The 20,141-nt window shown below is 43.4% G+C and overlaps 1 protein-coding gene across 1 annotated transcript in view; it reads left to right on the forward strand.

Moving 5' to 3' along the window:
• The first annotated feature begins 248 nt into the window (after positions 1-248).
• The window catches only part of PDE8A (phosphodiesterase 8A), a 56,610-nt gene continuing 36,717 nt past the window's right edge, over positions 249-20,141 (forward strand). Inside the window, exons 1-6 of the mRNA XM_008582834.1 lie at positions 249-323; positions 2,355-2,492; positions 8,177-8,265; positions 9,829-9,880; positions 9,966-10,008; positions 18,147-18,224. Coding sequence (XP_008581056.1) covers positions 2,382-2,492; positions 8,177-8,265; positions 9,829-9,880; positions 9,966-10,008; positions 18,147-18,224 — 373 coding nt within the window. The 5' untranslated portion in view covers positions 249-323; positions 2,355-2,381. The remainder of the gene's footprint in view (positions 324-2,354; positions 2,493-8,176; positions 8,266-9,828; positions 9,881-9,965; positions 10,009-18,146; positions 18,225-20,141) is intronic.

Here is a 20,141-nt window from a genome sequence, read left to right on the forward strand (position 1 = left end):
GCCTCTTCACATTGGAAGGAAAGACACCACAGTGTACACAGTGATGATCTTGAGTGGTGGGTAACGGGGTGTTTATTTCTTCTTTACACTTTTTAATATTTTCCCCTTCCTTTTCTTGAATGAGCACACATTACCTTCATAAATCAAACAAAAACACATTTAAATAACTTAATGTAATACGCAAAGATTGTATTAGATGTTGTAGTATTTACGTTAATCAGTCGTTTTTTTCCTACCTATAAAGGGCTTGTAACTCAATATTCACTGCATTAGAGAAAAATCAAGAAGCAATTGAAATTACAAGTGAAGACCACATTATACAGGTTTGTTATTTTTGGAATTTGTCCTTCTGGATTTCTTGTTTTGTTCTCATTTTTAGCATTGAACCCCTCAAATGTGATTTTTTTTTTTTTTTTTTTTTTTTTTTATGTTTAGGAGACTAATTTTTCCTTAGGAGATTATCAGAACAAAATCAAAACATGTCATTTAAAATAAGCTCTCTATAGATAAGAGAAGATACTTTTTTTGTTTTTTCTTTTCTTTTGATTCTCTAGAATACTAATAATTACTTAAGGTGCTAGAAAATGTCTGTAGAAATATCACATTTACATTCACTAGTTCTCACTGGTTTGTTTGTTTGTTTATTCCTTAGGAGATTATCAGAACAAAATCAAAACATGTCATTTAAAATAAGCTCTCTATAGATAAGAGAAGATACTTTTTTTGTTTTTTCTTTTCTTTTGATTCTCTAGAATACTAATAATTACTTAAGGTGCTAGAAAATGTCTGTAGAAATATCACATTTACATTCACTAGTTCTCACTGGTTTGTTTGTTTGTTTATTTAGCAAGGAGAGATTTTTATTTAGAAGGATTATTGCTTAGGGAGGGATAGGACTATTACAGTAGGGGGAATGCTCTGACCATAATGTCTGCAAGGCTTTCACTTTTCTCCCTGCTTTTAGAAGATAGTTTACACTTACAGAAGATTATTGGAGGGCCGGCCCGTGGCTCACTCGGGAGAGTGCGGTGCTGATAACACCAAGGCCCCGGGTTCGGATCCCACATAGGGATGGCCCGTTTGCTCACTGGGTGAGCGTGGTGCTGACAACACCAAGTCAAGGGTTAAGATCCCCTTACCGGTCATCTTTTAAAAAAAAATAAAAAAAAAAATAAAAAAAAAAGAAGATTACTGGAAACAACTAAAAATTTCACAGGTAACAGACCTAGTAATTAGTGAATAAATTACCCATTATTAGCAAAGTGGGTTTATGTAAGTGACTTAAGATAACATGGCTTGTACTTTTAGATGATAGCAAAAGAGAGAGTTGTGCCAGAGAAACATTCCTTTTGTCTGAGAGTTAGCTCCACTTTGATTTTACTTCTGGTCACTCCAGTTCTTTAACCTAACTTATAACTTCCTTGGTAAAGAGTTGATGGTGTCAACATTCGGGAGTTGGTTCCCTGAGAGGCACCAGGGGCCAGTGGTTGAGGGTGCAGGCTCTGGCTCCAATCTGCCTCGGCTGAGCAGCTTTGGGCGACTGTCTTAATCCAGCTGAATCTGCTTTCTCAGGTGGGAATGATATTAAGAACAACAACAACCTACCTACCTTTTATAAGGATGTTCTGAGGACTAAATGAGTTCATGTGTGTGAAGTGCTTACTGTAGTGGCTAGCAAGAAAAACAGACCTTGATAAATAGTATCAATTATTGTTTTATCATCATCATTAGCACACGCACCCCTTTCCCATATATTTTCTCTGCGTCTTATGGTCCTTTTTGAAATTTAACCATAAAGGCTTATGTTCATAAGCACTTCCTAGTTCATAGCCTGCTTTCCACACACATTATTCATTTGAATCATAAGAGAGAAGGAAGGTAAATGTTTCATTCCCATTATTCAGATGAGCAGACTGAGTCTGAGAGTTTCATAACTTGCAAATATCAGACAGTGCGTCGAGGGGGAGTAGTGGGGGGAGCATTTCACGCTTGCAGTCTGGTGCTTTATTCCATTGTACCACCACCTAAACAGCCCTATTGTAGCAGCCCCTGGTTTGTCCCTATGCAGATCCCTTCCTCTGCCCTGGTTGAAGAGAGAGTGGGCATGCTGCCCCCCCAGAGTCTCAGGAGAACATAGCAGAAAGTCTAGCCAGGTATCACCCAAACAGAAGCTTCTCTGGGCTCCAGAATTCTACTAGGGTTGTGTCCTTGTAGCTTTAAAACTGCCGTGGTGAGATTCAGGTTCCTGAGCTTTCTGGGCAAAAAACATGAGGGCTTAGGTTGAAGACCCCTGATTTTTCTCCTTCAAAATGTTTTTGAATTCACTTGATGTTTTTTCTTTTGTCTTCCCCTAGTATGCAAATCCTGCATTTGAAACAACAATGGGCTATCAGTCAGGTGAATTAGTAGGGAGAAAGTTATCAGAAGTGTCTATAAATGAAAAAAAGGCTGAGTTGCTGGATACTATAAATTCATGCATCAAGATAGGCAAGGTAAGTAAGAGGTCAGTACCTTTTTTACTTCCACATTACAAAGAGGGATGGAAGACTTGGTGTTCATTAAGCGTGTATCAGGTAATCTCAATCTTACTCTTTCCAGCAGCCCAGAGAAGTATAGGTAGTGTTTGTTATCCCTGTCATCTCCACTTTGTACCTGAGGAAACTGTGGCCAAAAAAGTACAAGGGTACTTCAAAAAGTTCATGGAAAAATAGAATTGAAATATAATGCAAATCTTACCATGAACTTTTTGAGGACCCTCATATATAAAATGATTAGCCAATAAGCAGAGTAACTTAAATTGATGCTTATAATCATTGTTTTTATCTTTGTAATAAATAAGTAAATTGATCTTTCTAATGATTGATGTTCTAAATGATAGATGTTGGCAAATGGTTCTGGGAAAGGACTGACAATGAGGCAACATATTCTCAGAACACACCTGTGCCCAGCAGTTCCCTGAGCCTCATTCATTCACTGAGCAGTTTTTAAATGCCTGCTGTGTGCCAGGCACTGTGCTAGAATCTAGCACAGAAAGAAGAGCAAAACAAAAATTCTTGCCTTAGAGAGCTTGTATTCCAGAGTTGAAAACAGACAAATAAAAGGAATCATTACACAATAATGTGAGAAGTCACATAATCACGAGACAGAAGAAAGACAGGCTCAGTCCGAAAGGTTATTTCTCTCTGAACCACAGCCTCTGACAGCACCTCACTGTTACTGGGTTTTAAAATATGATGAGAAGGGGCCGGCCCGGTAGCGCACTGCTGTAGTGCGCCACTTGGGAAGTGTGGTGGCGCTCCCGCCGAGGGTTCGGATCCCACATACAGACCGGTTCCTGCTCACTGGCTGAGCGAGGTGTGGGCGCAACACCGAGGGTTGCGATCCCGTTGCCGGTCCCGGTCCAGTACGGGCGCGACACTGAGGGTTGCGATCCGTTGCCGGTCATGAAAAAAGACAAAAAAATATATATATATATATGATGAGAAGGAAGAGTCTACTGCTTTTCACAGTCATTCTTGGTCCTTTCTGGTGGGCTGTTTTTTACTTCTGGAAGTTGGGTAGTGACTATTAATCTAATTACTTAAAACATTTGAAAAACTGGTGACCTATTCTGCCTGCTCTGCGGAAGTGATGTCCTTTTCCCTGTGGCATTTGGCCATTGCCTGTCCCGTAGCACAAAATAGCAGCCTACCATAGGGGCAGGGCGCCATGCAAAGCTTATACTCTGCTTGGCTTGGGCCCCTTGTAGACAACAGTGGGCTCATTTCTCTTGTCTTTCTCCATGGCTCTGAGCATATGAGATTGCCATGAAATGAGAACAAGGAAAGAGCAGGCTGGCTGCAAGGGCCCAGGGGTGTGCTGTCAGGGGAATAACAAAAGGAGACACTGCTTGAGTCCTATTTTTACTTTAACTTTTCTGCCAAGGATAGTGTTTTTCTTACTAGAAAGAGTGGAAGGTCTTCTGGAAAGACAGAAATGAAGGCTGAAATGGATGAAGAGACCTTCTTGTGCTCAGGTGCACCACATGGGTTATATCAAGTTCCTTGCTGTGGTTGAGAAGGGCATCCTCAGAAGGAGGCCACAGAACAGCAGTCATGCCAGACCGCAGCCAACGTGGGTGGGGGGGCTTTCTCATGGCCATCCCATTTCTGACCTCCAGGTCCCTTGCTGCCACTGGATTGTCCACTGGTTTTGTTGTGAGCTTCAACTAGGTATGATCCAGGATAGCCCTTGTGCGCCATGATCTGGCAACCCTTACAGTGAGGCACTCTGTGTCCCGATCACTGAGGAGAGCAAGTGGAGACAGGAGGGAGTGCTCAGTGGATTAGCTGTAAGTCCTGGGGTCCATCTAGGTTTGTGCGGACAGCATCTCACCTCTGCTGGAGTTATGCTGTTGCACATCAGGTAGAAAGGGCATCAAACTTGAATAGCAGGAGACCTTTCCCTAAAATCTGCACTTATTGTGAGCCAGTAGAAAAGATTATCATATTATTGACCCCTTTTCTGCTTTATTTCTAAAAGAAACCTAGTTATTTCTTTTGTCTATTTCAAAGTTCTTAGGGAGAGTGAAAAACCTGTCTTTTGTCGGTAACCTGCTGGTTTGCTGGCAACGCTGCACCAGGACAGACTGCCAAGTTTTTGAGGTGAAAAAGTGTATAGCCTTTCTAATTCAGTCTCTGTAGGGAGAGTTAGTCGGCTTGTGGAAAAGCGGTACTGTGCTCAGTGAGGAGAGTTCAGGCGTCTCCTGGGAACTAGAATAGCAGAGTGGACATTTAGGAAGTGGTCAGGTGGCCAGGGGTGGGGGCATTGGAGTGTCAGATTCTAGCTGTTGGGTATCTTAGTTGGATATTCTTGGGGGCAGAGGAGAAATTCTGATGATATTCAAGTAGAGAATATTCCAAAAAGTACCACTCTTCTCAAATATCCCTCTGGCCATTGTTCTTAGTCAGTGGCTCCTTTTTTGGATGAAAATAAAAGGTAGCTTGATTTTTAGCCTCCACACTCATGCTTCCTTGCATGCCTGTATATATCCTTCTTGACTTCTTTTTTCTTCTTTCCCGAGACGTCTCTATGAGGGCTCGAGAACCCATACTCTCCCATTTTCTTAGATACTTATGCCTTACATAGTTAGAAATATTGATTTTTTTTTCCCTCAGAAATTGTATGGTGTTCTTCCCGTGGCATATAATAGGTGCTGAATAAATGTTGGTTGCTCGGATGCCTGCCTATGACAAAGGTGTGTGGCTGCAGAACCTTTTAGCTTTTCAAAACTTTTACTTCCTTAGCTTCTGTGATTCTTCTTTCTTCTCTCACTACTCCCCATTTTCCTACTCTTCTTCCTTCTGTTTACTTCCGGATTTATCAGGACTTTGGCCTTTGCACACTACATTGTCATTCAGAAAGCTCCTTTGTTGTTGAGGCATCTTTCCTGCTTTGCATAAGATGCCTTACACCTCCCTGGTTTTAGCTTCAGCCTCTTTTCCAAGGTCTGGTTCAACATCCTGCTGTCACCATGAAATTAAATTGTCTAACAATGATTTTCTCTTATTCCCCGTAAAAAAAATCTCAATCCTTCTTCCACTCCCTGCTATCTCTGCTCATGGTCCATCTTCACAGTTGCCATGACTAAGATTCCAGGAATCGTTTTGGTTCTTCCCTGCCCTTTGGTCTCCTCCATCACGTCCATCACTAATCCTTGACTGGCTGTTAAATTCCTGCGTTGAGTGTGTACTGCCTGGGCCTGACCTTGTTCGGGGCCTTCTTCCTACACCTTGGAATTACGGTGGCTGAATTCAGTTAGGTCTCTTTGCCCTAGGGTCTTCTACTTCCATGCAGTCCAGTACACTGTTACATGATTAGTCTTATTAAATCATCATTTTGTCAAGTTGCTCCCTCAATATAGAGCTTACATTCTTTACTGTGGCTTCCTGGATTCTATAGTTGATCTTGGCCTACCTTTTCCTTCAGTAAACAAAAGCCCCAAGTGTTCCTTAATCGTTTACCATGTGCAAGCTCTGTCCTAGCCCTCGGACAGGACAGCTGGATGGTGATAATTTAATTCTGAAGACAATGGGTGCCAAGAGGGACTGCATCCATAGCCAGAGAACCCCAGCTTGGTGCTTGGCTTGTCTGCACAGAAGGGAGGGGACCTACTATTGTTCTGAGGGGAGCTCAGCCTAGAGAGAGGCCTATGCAAAACCACCTGCACCCAAAGCAGGCTATTTACTGAATGTTTGCCATGTGTCTGGAATTTGCTAAGAGTTTATGTGCATAACCCAAGGTAATCTTCATGACAGCATTCTAAGATAGTACTGTTACCTATTCTCAGGAACTAAATTTTATATGATATTTATGATAAGTAAATATTTTTATATGTTTATGATAAGTAAATATTATCTATGATAAGTAAATATTTCTTGTTTCCACTGGTGACTGGAGAACTTAGAGGAAACTCTGTTACCCAAGCCAACTCGTTGGCTAAATCATCCTACTCCCTTAGGTGGACGTGGAGCTTTGGCTGGAATGGCCTGTGATACCTTGGCTTGGGATCTAAGTCTATTCAGAAAGGATTAGAGAAGAAAATTCTGAATATATTTTTTTAAAGTGCTGACTCATTGGTTGAATTGGTCTTCTGTATTTCTCTTTTTATTTTAATTTTTTATTTTTTAAAAAATATAACAGCTCTATTGAGAACTAATTCCCGTACCACACAATTTAACCATTTGAAATATACAATCCAGTGGTTTTTAGTATACTTCCAGAGTTTTGCAAATATCACTACAGTCAATTTTCCATATTTCTGTTGATCATGCATTTCAGAAGTAACCCTTAGACCTGTCTGCTAAAGCTTTCTAAGGTGGACACGTGGGCTGTAGGTATGAAGGACAGCCTGTTCATCACTGCCTAGGGATCCCTGTTTAGTCCTTGTTGGTTTGGGGCACAGGCCTCTTTCTCAGGGCTTAGCTTCCCTCAGAACAGTACTAAGAACTGCACCTTTCCCTGCCTCAGTCCAAGCTAATTACCGAGCTGGGTTCTCTGGCGTTTTTTAATGCAGTACTTTTTGGTACCCATTGTTTTCAGAATTATATCAGGAAGCATCTGTAATCATTCTTTGCTACTATCAGAGAGTCCTGTTTTCTTTGTGATCCACTTTCCCAGAGAGTCTGAAGATGAGATCTTATCATTGGTGTTTGCACTCAGGTTGCCATGCCACAGCGTAGAAGATTTTAGAATCTTTCTTCTGTAAGGATCTAGACAGGAGACTTTAGCTAAGCCATCAAGGCTGCATGTGGTCTACTTCCTACCTGGGACAGCTCTGGGTTCTGACAGATTCTTGAAGGTCAAGAAAGTTATGGAACACCCTAGGAGTTAGTGTACTATAGTAGGTTTTAGGAATTTTCATAGCTTAAGGACCTTGGTGGCTTCTTGGAGGAATTCAGAACCTTTTAGGATGGTGACAAAACTCAGCTCCTCCGTCCTGCACTCTCCCCACCACAGCAGGCAGTCTTGTCCTGTGCAGGCCTGCTTGCCCAGACCGTACTTCCCTTCTGAAAGAATCCCCAAGTTCTGTCTGATCATGAGAGCACAACTAATGCAATTGCAGGTTTTGAGATCTCGACTCTTCTCCCTGAGCTTGGCCCCAGCTGTGACATCATCCTCACCTTATGGGTACAGGGACCGAGACCCTTACACAATCCAGAAGGACCTCAAGCTGCTCAGACTCAGGAGCTGACAGCAGCTTGCCATGGTAGTGGCCACAGAATGGTCCCTTCCCTACTCTAGTCCTGGGATTCTTCCCCTCCAAGTACAGGGGCAGAGGTCAAGCTTCCTCCTCCACTGCAGTAGGTGGGAGTCATGACAGGAGGAACCTGTGTGTTGAAGTAAGGGGGTGCTCCTCATTCATGGGCCCAGGAGCCCTCTTGCCAGCAGTTGGCCACTGAAAACATATGTCCACTTAGACTGTGGTGACCTGACTCTTGTCAGCAACCCACGAGGAGATGGATTTCAGAGGTTGAGAGAGAATTGTCAGATTACCTGAAATTGGATTTGGGGTTAGGAACTTTTTTTTTATCCTAATTGCTTTAGCAATGGTAAATAAATTGGAACTGAATTGGAAAATGTTCTTGGGTTTATGTTTTGAACACAAAGTATAATGATACATATATTCCATTTATAGGAGTGGCAAGGAATTTACCATGCCAAAAAGAAAAACGGAGATAGTGTGCAACAAAATGTGAAGATAATACCTGTCATTGGACAGGGAGGGTAAGTGGAGAAAATAAGTACTTTAGTCAACATACCATGTTTTGGGTTATTGCAAAATTTTTTTTCTCTGAATACTTAAGTGAGTTATGAATGTCTGCAGAAGTTTAAAAGTAAAGCTTGTAACAAGGTCAGGTGTCATCACAGAATGGCCTTCCAGGGTAGTGTTTCCTTGGTGGCTTCCTCATGACTACAGTCTGATGTTCCACCTGCAGCCCAGAGCCACCAGACTCAGGACAATCTTGTTTAAGCTGCATGGGTGCACAAGAGACTGATTTAAATCAGAATGTTAGTTTATTAAGGAGTGTGATAAGAATGCTGGCTGGTAGACTCCCTGTATTTAAAACGTTTTTGTTTAATTTGATAGCCTGTGTGTTTTTTCTACAAAGGCCTATGAAATTAGATAAATGTATTTTAAATATTAACAGTTATGGAAATTCTTATATAAAACAGATGTGACTATAGATTGGAAATCAGTATATATTAGGAGCCTAAAAATCTCAGATGGTTTGTCTCAGAATATATCTTAAATAACAAGTAAAAAGCTTATGATATAATGTTAAATGCACAAAGTAAAATGTAAAATCATACCTAATGTATGACCTCTGTCATGAAAAGGAAAGAAGGAAAAAAGAATAGGAGGAAGTATGGCGATGGCAATTACAGTAACTGCTACTGTTTATTGAGCCCTTCCGTCTCTGGCCAGGCTCTCAGTGCCTGGTAGATGCCACTTCATTTCATCCTAACTGCAGTCCTGTGAGGTTAGCGCTGTGATCACTTCCATTTTACAGATGAGGAAACTGAGGCATAGAGGGGTCAGGTTTCTGGCCCAGGGTCCAGTCAGCAGTGCGTGGTAGAGCTGGCTGCAGACCTCAGCGCTGACGCACAGCTCACGTGCCTTGTCACCAGGCTGTGCTGCCAGTTGGCGCATGCCTCAGGGATACCGATCTCTGTGGGCTCTCTGTTCTGATTCTTTGCCCTTTTATGCCCCTTCCAATTTTTTTTGTGATAAGTGTATAGGGATTTGATTATCAAGAGGGAAAAAGTTAAAAAGCTGAAGGAACAATAAATAAATGAGAAGAGTCAGCAGCTTCTGAGCTAAGCCCTCTTTGCTTTGTTGTAGACTTTTAGCTAATTGAGGTTGATGTGAACCTCAGCCCCCAGTGTGGCCTGGGGCTGTTTCCGTGAGTGACTGAGCTGATTGTTGTAACTTGAAGAACAACATCAATATAAAGGGTTGTCAGAATAAAACATGTTAAGGAACTAAAGCCTCTTGGTTAGTTAACATGCCGAACATGTTTTTAAAACATGTATTTTTTATTGACTTGTGATAACTAGGGAAAAATATTGTTGTTTTTACTGAAGTCACTTCTTTCCTACAGAGACACAAGAGGTTGTTTGTAAACTCTTGTTCATTTAGTGGCAGTTTTGGCTGCAAGAAATGGAAGTGCTCTTCTCAAAGCATTTTGTATGTCATGAAAGAGAGGTGCTCTTTTTGTAATGAAAAATTAACTACATATTCATCAAATTAGAGGAAAGAAATAATGCATTGTTTTCTACTTGCAGAAAAATTAGACACTATGTGTCCATTATCAGAGTGTGCAATGGCAGCAACGAGGTACGTGAGGAGAGCCCAGGACCCAGGCACACCCAGCAAGATTTCCAGACAGTCGGAACTAATGGCTTTTACATTTTATTTTTAGGCCGAGAAAATACCTGAATATGTTCAGTCTGACACTTGTACAGGTATCGTGTCCCATATTCATTCTTAGGGTTTGTTGAGCTTTTGGAGAAAAAAAAGAAAACAGATCCCTACTCTGACTACCCTGCCTGGGTAGGACCATGTTTTTTAGCACTGTGGCCACATTTCTCTCCCTGACTCCCAAGGCTGGTTTATGAGTTGAAGGACCTGAGTGCTTGTGGGCATTCTGACAGGTGCCCTGGGGTGGGTGTTAGCCTGTGGGGACAGAACTGGTCAACTCAGACACATGAACTCATGTGAAGACGTGTTGAGTGAAGGTGGTTTCATAACCTGATCTGTGCTTTAGGAGGCAGGCGCGGTTAGATATTAGATCACAGTTCTTTAGCAGGGAAATCTTCATCTGCCCTGACATTTGTCACCTCAAGTCTACAGGGAAGTAGCTGGGCCCCTCAGACTTGCCTCATCTTGTATGTCTCCTAACCATAGCATGGATACCATCTGCTCATTCCCACATCTGTGTTACTACACATGCTTTTCCCTGGCCTGGAGTTACTTATTTCCATCAAACAAATGTCATGGTTTCAGCACGCTACTTCCTGAGCTGGCCTTCTCAGGTGAGGGGGCTGGACTGTGAGGTTGAAGGACCAGTCCAGCTCCAGGCCAGAAGCTGTCCATCCAATCCCACCTTGCCATGCCCAGGCATGCACCCTACTTACTTAGCTAGTCTATAGCGCTTTTAGGGAGAAGATTTTGTCTTCCATCCTTTCTCGCTGTTTGTGATATGTTTTTCACAGTATCAGAACAGTTCATGCATTTACTCTAGGAATATTTACTATGTGTTTTTCTGAACACTTTCTGTGTACAAGGTTTTGTGCTAAGTGCTTTGCATATAATTTATTTAATTGAAGTCTTGGAATAACCTGAAGGAGACAGGCATTTTATAGATGAAGTTCCCTTTTTACAGGTAAGGAAACTGAAAGACTAAATTTGCCCAAGGATATCCATCTAGGAAGTGTCAGAGCTGATACTTGGATCCAGAATGGTTGACTCCAAAGCTCTGAAGCACATGCTGGGGACACTTCTTGCAGGCACCCCAAGAGCAATCAGGGCTTTAATCTGAAAGGAAGAGAGCCATGTTGATACCAAGGGACAGACATAGAGCAGGTGATGAGAAGTGAACAGCAGGGATGAGAAAGGGCCATTGGTGCCATGGGGGCTCACTGGGAGAGGGGCAAGCCCCAGAAAGGGGAGGGGTGTGGAAGGAAAAGCATTTCAGCAATAAAAACAGGTGCAGAAGAGGGAAAATACAGGGTGTGTTTTAAAAAGAGCGAGTATTAAAGTTTGACTGGTATAAAGGGTCAGTGGGGAAAGAGAAGTTTGGATCAATAAGGATCCTTACATGCTAGGTAAGAAATTAGGATTTTCATCTGTAGGCAGTGGGAGTCTCTGGATTTTTGAGCAGGGGAGTAGCACGATGACATCTGAGCTCTGAGAAGCTCATAGAACATATATGTAATACAGATTACATAGAGGGAGGGACCAGAGACAAGAATACTGGCATTGCCACGGTCAAGAGGAGAGAAAGCAATGTCCAGGAATCATAAGGTGGTGACAATAGGGAGGCCAAATGTGATGATGGTGTGGGACCAGAGAGAGGGAAGCAAGAAAGAGCAGTCACAAAGTCATTTCTGAGCCTGGAGATTTAAGGTGTGGTAATAGGGCTAGGGAAGGTGAATGTGGAAAGCTTGTTCTGTGAGGTCCTGGTGGGCAACTAGGTGGGTTTGTTTATTCACTCCTCTTTTCAGTGACTCTGCAAATTTCTATTGAGTACCTGCGAGGCTTCGGTTCCTATGTTCTTCAAGGAGGTTGGGCCAGAGATGCAAGTGTTTCTGGCCAACGAAACATTTAGCCAGTAACACAGATGTGGAACTGATGAGATGGAGCCCGGGGATGGTAAAATGGAGTGGAAATGGCAGGAAAAGGAGAGGAGGGGTGAGACATGTTTCTGGAGACCACATACCTGCAGACAGGGAGGAAACAGAAGCCAAGAAGAGGGGTCAGAGGAAGGGGGACGTCTGGGGAATGTTGGTGAAGCCAAGGGCAGGGAGAACGGGGAAGCATGGAGAGTGGCCAGGTGAATCTCATGAGGAAGGAGGGAGAGGAATGAGAAGAAGAACCAGACATGGATAGAGACTTTGAATTTTGCATTCAAGAGCTCATTTGTGACCTGGAGATGTGCAGTTTCAGGAGAATGGTGAGGGCAGAAACCCCACTGCAGGGGATGGAGGAGTTAGGGTAGAAGCAGCAAGTGTGGCTGATTGCGACAGGACTCCTACACCACAGGTCACAGGGTGCTTTTACTTGTTCGTAATTTTTTGGTTTTGTTTATTTTTAATTCTTTTGAATAGCCCTGTGAAGTAGGCTTGGCTATTATTAACATTCCTTTATTACATAGGAAGAAACTGAGGCTCAGATAAGTTCATTGACAGCCTAGAGTTGGACAGCCAGGAAATGCCAGAGGTGGGACTGGAAGGCAGAGACAGTGACACAGTCATAGGAAATGGTAGACAAGGGAAGAATTTCCCAATCTGTCTTTGTGCTGGGCCATTTAGTCATTTTCCTTGATCAGTGCTCACTTGGGAGTCTCACCTATCTCACCCATGTGAGCCACCTGCCTGTCCAATCTCCTTCCCCCTTGGCAGCGTAACCAGCTTTATGTCCAAAGATCTCAGCTGGCTGTCTTGCCATAGGAAGGCAGGTGGGGCTACTATGGGCCATGGACCAGCCAAGGTTCTGGCTACGTATGAGGGTACTTCAAAAAGTTCATGAAAAAATAGAATTAAAAGATAATATGAATCTTTCCATGAACTTTTTAAAGTACCTGTATACACAGAAATCAATTCTTAAGCAGAAAGGAGGAAATAGGATAGCTTACAGATTGGACAAAAAAGCTTAAGAACCACTTTTGAAAAGGGAGGCAGACAGCAAGGGAAGCTGGACAACTGTTCCCACTGCCCTAGGCGTTTATAGGAGCAGCATGGCTAGGGGCCACTGAAGGCAGAGAGACAGTGGAGAGACTGGATTCAGGAGCTACTTAGATATAATCAGTAGGACTTGTGAACCAGCTTAATGTAAGGGATAAAGAGAAAAAAGACTTGAAGATGACAAGATTTCTAGCTTGGTTGCTAGATAACATCAATTAAAATAAGTGCAGATAGGGGCCGGCCCGGTGGCTCACTGCTACAGTGCACCGCTTGGGAAGCGTGGCGGCGCTCCCACCGAGGGTTCGGATCCCACATACAGATCAGCCGCTCACTGGCTGAGCGAGGTGTGGGCGCGACACCGAGGGTTGCGATCCCGTTGCCGGTCCCGGTCCAGTATGGGCGCGACACTGAGGGTTGCGATCCGTTGCCGGTCATGAAAAAATGACAAAAAGGAAAAAAAATAATAATAATAATAATAAATAAAATAAAATAAGTGCAGATAAGATAATAAGAAAGAGCATGTCTGTACAGGGAGAGAATAGTAAGGTTAGATTTGATCTTATTTCATCTAAAGCTCCTGGAACATTCCTTTGGAGATGTATAGTGGCATTTGGAGATAGCCAGAACTTTGGACCCTGCCCTCCTGCAGGGGGAAGTGAGGCAGGAAGACTGAGCATTAAGAATGGAACCCAGCTATAGTAGGCATTTAGGGATGGGCAGGTGGGCACTGGGGAGCAGGATGTAGACTTCATTCATTCAACCAAAACTCAGTGTGTAACTGCCACTCACCAGGCAGTGTCTTGTGCTCATGAGAAACCTGCATTCTAGCTGTGGGGTGAGGTAGACAGTAAGCAAATAATAGATAGTATATCAGATGATGCTAAGTTCCATGGGGAAGAATAAAGCGGGGGAGGGGGAGTGCAGGGGATGAGGAAGTCATCAGGAAAGGCCTTGCCGGTATGTGACAAGTTCTGGTTCAGGTGATATGGCGCTGGTGGAACCCAGGCCTGGTCTGCTCATGTGCTGCCAGGGGTTGGGACCATTGCTATAGACCTCGTAGACCACTGAAAAGACTTGGAGGTTTAGTCCACAGCTGGAGAAAGTGAGCTTTCTCGGGAGGAAAGATAGTTTCCAGTGTCCACTGCTGCAGAGAGGCCGGGAAGCAGGAGGGCGGCAGGAGGCTATGGACTTGGCGGTGTGGAGGTGGACTTGCTGCAGAGCATCCTCTCCACAAATGCTTGCACTGCTGAGAGTACCCCAGGAAGTGCTCTGACAGTCTGCTGTGGTCCCAGCAGAATGACTTGTGGGCAAGTCACATAAAATACGTGGGCCTTAGCTACCTCATATCCAAATTGAAGCTTATGTATCCAGGCCGTAGGGTTAATGTGAATGCAGGGGAAGCTGCTGTCTGTGAAGGGCGCAGCCTGGCTACCACCTCTCATCGCCCCCGTTGCTTCTCTCGGGTTCCCTGGATTTATCCAGCAAGCCAAGGAAAGGTTGCTAATTTTTCCCTACTGAAAAGATGGGCAGAATTTAAGGATCCCATTTTACAGGACAGGAGACCAAGAGCAGAGACATGAAGTCACAAGTGGTGCTAAGCCCAGTCCCTGGTCAGGAGGCCTATTTAGCATTCTCTCCATTGACAGACCCAGTGCCTCAGACCGATCTGTGCTGGGGTCAGTGCTCCTCTAGGAATGTGCAGTCTTGTGGGGATGTAAAGCTCACACTTCCTCACTCATCCCCTTGGTGTTCCCTGAGGACAGCTTCTGAGAGCCAGGCACTGGGGAGACAGGGTGAAGCATGGTTCTTCTCTATCTACTAGGTGAAAATTGCTAAAGAATCGTGCCACAGGGACTCAAAGGGGAAACAACATCTTAACAGGGCTGTTGGGAGCCGGAGGATCTAGTACTTACACAGAGAAAAAGTAACTCTAAAATGTATGGATAGAAATTAGCCTGCTCTGTCTCCTTCCACTCCTGCCATCGTCCCATCCTTGATACACATGCTGCTTCTTGCTTCTCTCCAGCCATACTCTGCTCCATCTACACAAGCAGTTTCCTCCTCCTGGAAATGCCTTCCTCCTTCTCTTGGCTGCAGCTGTAAGACATTGCTCATCCATCTCTTTGTCCCCACTCCCAGAGGAGAATCCGCCACTTTTCCCTCTGGGCTCCTCCTGCACTTCAAAATTATTACTGTAACTCTTAATTTATTCACCTTTGTTTCACACTAGACCATCCCCTTTTGAGGACATGGACCAGGATTAGGGCCTGACACATGGTAGGTGCCCAATAAGTGTGTGTTGAGTGGATAAATGGGAGAAAAATGAAGGGACAAGTAATAAGTTCACAACCTGGTCTTATCAGGCAGTTGTATGGACATTAGTCATCATGAAGCTCAGAGAAAGGAGAGGCTTCTGGGCCGAGCCCGTGGCGCACTCGGGAGAGTGTGGCGCTGGGAGCGCAGCAGCGCTCCCGCCGCAGGTTCGGATCCTATATAGGGATGGCCGGTGCACTCACTGGTTGAGTGCGGTGCGGCCGGTCACAAAAAGAACAAAAAAAAAAAAGAAAGAAAGAAAGGAGAGGCTTCAGACTGCGTGTGGTTGAGAGGAGGTACAATTTGAAGGAGTGAGCATTTGATGAGAGTACAGTGTCATGTCGCAGACAGAAGGAGCAGATGTCAAGGCTGTTCCAAAGATGAAGGACAAAGCAGTTGTGCTGATGCAGCACACTCACAGTAGAGACAAGTGAGAGGTGAAAGGTAGGTTTTTGTGGGCAGATACTACCTGACCTTGCATGCCAGGAAGTTGATTCCTTATCTTTGAGATGCTGAAGAATTTTGAGCAGGGGAGCCACAGAATGAAGAGTGGTATATTTAATGGCACTTTCATTTGTGCACAAGAATATGCAGGTGTGTGGTAAAGCAGACATTTATTTTTTGAGCATCTGTTATGTGCTAGGCACAGTGCTAGTCACCTAGGAGAGAAGGGACTGACTGTCCTTGCCCTCAAGTCGTTCACAGTTGGCAAGGAAGACACGAAAGCAAGCTATTCACCAGCACTGTTGGGGTGGTATGGGGAGGCATTAAGGGAAGGCTTTCCAAAGGTTATGATACCTGAGCTGCATCTTAACTACATCTTCAAAGAGGATCAGAATTAACCAGGTGAAGAAGGTGGCATGGGAGAAGTCCATTCCCAAGTAAGCAGTTTGTAGCAAGGCATAGAGGTTTTGGAGATAATCTAATACATCATAAATACCTCACAATGGCTGGAGATGGGGGGTCCAGATCTTGTAGGACTCTCAGTGCCACACTGAGGAGTTTGGACCTTTCACAGTGATGAGCCATCTAAGTGTTGTAATTGGAAGAGTGATCTGGTCAGATATTTGTTTTAGAAAAATGGTTTGGCTTTCTGTACAGAATGGGTTGAAGGGGAAAGGTTGGGGGTTGTGGGACCAATGTAGGAAGCTGTTGTTATAATCCAGAGAGGATGACGAGTGTCTGGGCTGGGACAGGGACAGAGCAGGGGATAGATTAAAGAGGTGTTTTAAGAGGTAGCAACCGTAGATTTGGCTGACCATTTGTGGGGGTGGGGAAGAAGTCATGGATGACTTGTCTACCTTATGCAAAAAGGTAGGTGCTATTCAGTGACCTGGTTCATTTTGGATGAGGAGTTCATTACCAGAGCCTGAGGAGTATCCAAACAGAGGTGGTAAGTAGTCAGTTAAGATTTAAGTCTGGAGCTCAGGAGAGACGCCTGGGGTAAGATGACACACAGGAGTTAATTAAAGCTGTATGAGGGAATGAGTTCTCCTAAGGAGGTTATGTTGACTGAGAAGAGAAGGGAGGCTCAGGATAGAACCTTTGGAAACAGCAGGGGGGCGGGGGTAGAGGAAGAGGAAGTCAGGAAGGAAACTAGGAAGGAATAATAAGATGTGGAAGGAAAACCAGGAGAGTGTGGACTCTGCAAACAGAAGTATCCAGAAAGAGAGATCAGTTGTGTCTACTACCACAGTCAAGTCAGGTAAGCATTGGATTGTGGCCTTCAGAGTTAGCAACAAGGAGGCCATCGGGGACCTTGACACGCTCATTGTCAGTGCCCACAAGAGAAGAGAATCTGGTTTCCATTGGGTCAAGAAGCAAAGAGCCAGTGAAGAAGCTTCTCGATGGTGCATAGGGAATACTAAGGGCTGCGTTCAGGTCCTGTCTGTGAGCAGGGAAAGAAGGGGTTCCAGGTGAGGAAGCTAAGATGAGGTGGAAAAGCTTCTTCCTGGGGTGGGAAGAGCTGACCTGGAGCACCCGCCGTGTGCCTGTCTGCAAGGCAGCTCCTGGTTTCCACATCTGTGAAACTGGGACCCGAGGTGCAGCCCATGGGGCCCATAGCACCAGACGTGGCACCCAGGAAGGGCACAGAGTAGGGAACAGGAAGGAAGGTCAACCTTGCCTTGTCAGTGATGGGCTGGGGGTCAGGGATGGAGAGGAGTCAGACAACGCCGTTTGGAGCCTAGGAGAACAGTGGTGCCCTTCACAGAAAAGAGGGAGTCAGAGGGAAAAGGAAAAACTGCTGTTTGACATACACCCAAGCTGTGCTCCCCATACTGTCCAGGGAAAGAGAAGAATGTCCTCCCTGGGATATTTTAGAATTTTTAAATTTTTTACCTTATTTTATTTTTTTGTGGCTGGCCGGTATAGTGATCGAACCCTAGACCTTGGCTTCATCAGCACCACACTCTAACCAAGTGAGCTAACTGGCCAGTCCCTCCTGGGATACTTCAGAGCTTGTGTTGTAAAAAAATACATAAAATATTTTTTTCCTTTGGGGCAAGGGTGGATGGGGATCAAAATTTTCCCACTATTTTATTCATTTGTATAGAAATGTAATACGAGAAATTTTCCTCATGCTGTTTCTGCCAGTTCTTACTTTATGTCTTGGGATTCTGAAATTATGTAATCTGGAAACTGTGAAGCTCTTGTTTATGAATGCATCCAATGGAACATTTTGAGAAACTGAACCCCCTTAAAACCAAGTTCACTGTCTTCATCTCTGTGTACTGTGTTGATTTTTATGGCATCTTAAATAGTGTTCTAGTTCTTAAATTTGGGTGTTTTATTTATTTTTTTTTAAATTTTAGATTGGTAACTTTTCCTAGTATGTTGTTGAAATCTCTTTGAAGAGGTGATTTATAATTTAATTGTTTCTGCAGATAATCAGACAGGCAAACATAAAGACAGGAGGAAAGGCTCACTAGACATCAGAACTGTTGCCTCTCGAGCAAGTGAAGGTGAGTGGCGATGACAAGCATATGATCAAATCAGTGGTGACACATGGAGGCCTGACCCCCATCCTCCCCAGTCTCATCTTCTGGTCACTGTCCACCTTCAGTTCTTAAGAGGGGAGGGAACCCTTTGGGGAACCTGTGCCCCATTTTTCCCTTTCCCCTGACTCCTGCCGCCAGGCTCCATTCTGAGCCCTTTAATGGAGTCAGGGAATAAAGAAAAAGACTCATTTACTATGTATTCTATAGTTGGTTCTCTACAACTGTAGCAGGAGATGTCAGTTGATGTGCTGTAATTGTGTGATTAATTCACTTGGTAATCCTTAAAGATATATTCCATTGTGGATTGCAGTTTGCCATGGAAGCTTATCTTTGGGGGAGGGGTGAACTCGATTTTGAGATTGTGAAAGACCCTTATTAAGCAAATATTATTTTAAGTTCTATTTTTTTTAAGATCGTGTAGATGCATGACCTGAATGACCTGGTTTTTAAATGTAATCAGAATTGCTTATAGAGAGTTTGGAGGCAAATGTTACTTGCAGCTGTGTACATTCTTTAGCCCGAAGATAAATAGGGAAGGATACAGAGCTGATTGTTACTGGTTCAAAAGCCAAACCTTTCAAAGGTAATATCAGCTAAGACTATATACAATGGAGATCAAATGCCTGCCCTCACATCCCTCACAGATTTGTTGTGAGGCCTAGATGTCATGCCTTTGTTTCTAGTACTGGAAAGACTATGCAAATTACACCCCTGCTGTGAGGGCAAGGTTGGGGGAGTGCCAGCAAGGAAGCAGTATGGCGTTATGGGGAAGAGTGTAGGCTTTTTGGCATCAGAATGACCTTGATTTGAGTCCCAGCTTCATGTATTCGCTATGCAACTTTGGCAGTGGACTTCTGTGCTTCCATTGCCTTACCTGTAAAATGGAGGATTATGTGAGGATTGAATGAGTGTGCATGGTGCCTGGTAAGGGTAGGGGCTCGGTTAGTGTTAGCTGCCTTCATGTGGTCATCCTCATTATAGTCCCGCTTTCCTCTGCCATCCTGGGGCAGTACAGAACTTTCTTCACTCACCACACACTCTAACTTCTGTTGATCCATTGGATTCCTTTGTACATTTCTGTGTTTTTAATAAACACTTATCTTCTAATTTTTTATTTTTTAATCACTATTTTTTAGTTATAATTTACATACAATAAAATTTAGGTATTAAGTGTTCAGTTCAATGAGTTTGTACCATTATATACACTCATGCAGCCACCACCTAAAATAAATGCAGAAAATCCACAACACATATATGCCTTTCACCATGCAGAGGCAACCATGATTTCTAGCACCATAAATTAATTTGGCCTCTTCTTGCTCTTCATAGAATTGGAATTGTACGGTATGTACTCTTTTGTTTAGCTTCTTTCATTCATTTTGATGTTTTTGAGATTCATCCATATTAGATTTATCAGTGGTTCATTCTTTTTTATTGCTCAGTAGTATTCCCTCGTATGAATATACCACAATTTTTTTATTCATCCTCTTATTAATGGATATTGTGTTGTTTCCACTTGGGAGCTAAGAATAGGCTGCCATGAATTTTTATACACATCATTTTTTGTGGACATATGTATTCATCTCCTACCTGGGAGCAAAATTACTGGGCCTTAGGGTAGCCACAAATAGTTCTCCAGTGTGGGTTGTGCCATGTTACTCTCCATCAGTCTATGAGAGATCCAGTTGCTCTGTATCCTTCCACACTTGGTAATACCAGCATTTTACATTTTAGCCGTTCTGGTTGTTTTAGTTTTAATTTTTCTTATGACTAGTAAGGTTGAACACCTTTTCATATTCTTATTGGCCATTTGGATATCCTCTTTTTTTTTTTTTTTTTTTTTTTTTTTTTTTTTTTTTTTTTTTTTTTTTTTTTTTAAAA

Source organism: Galeopterus variegatus, unplaced genomic scaffold (assembly GCF_000696425.1).
Source record: "Galeopterus variegatus unplaced genomic scaffold, G_variegatus-3.0.2 Scaffold2733, whole genome shotgun sequence".
NCBI lineage: Eukaryota > Metazoa > Chordata > Mammalia > Dermoptera > Cynocephalidae > Galeopterus > Galeopterus variegatus.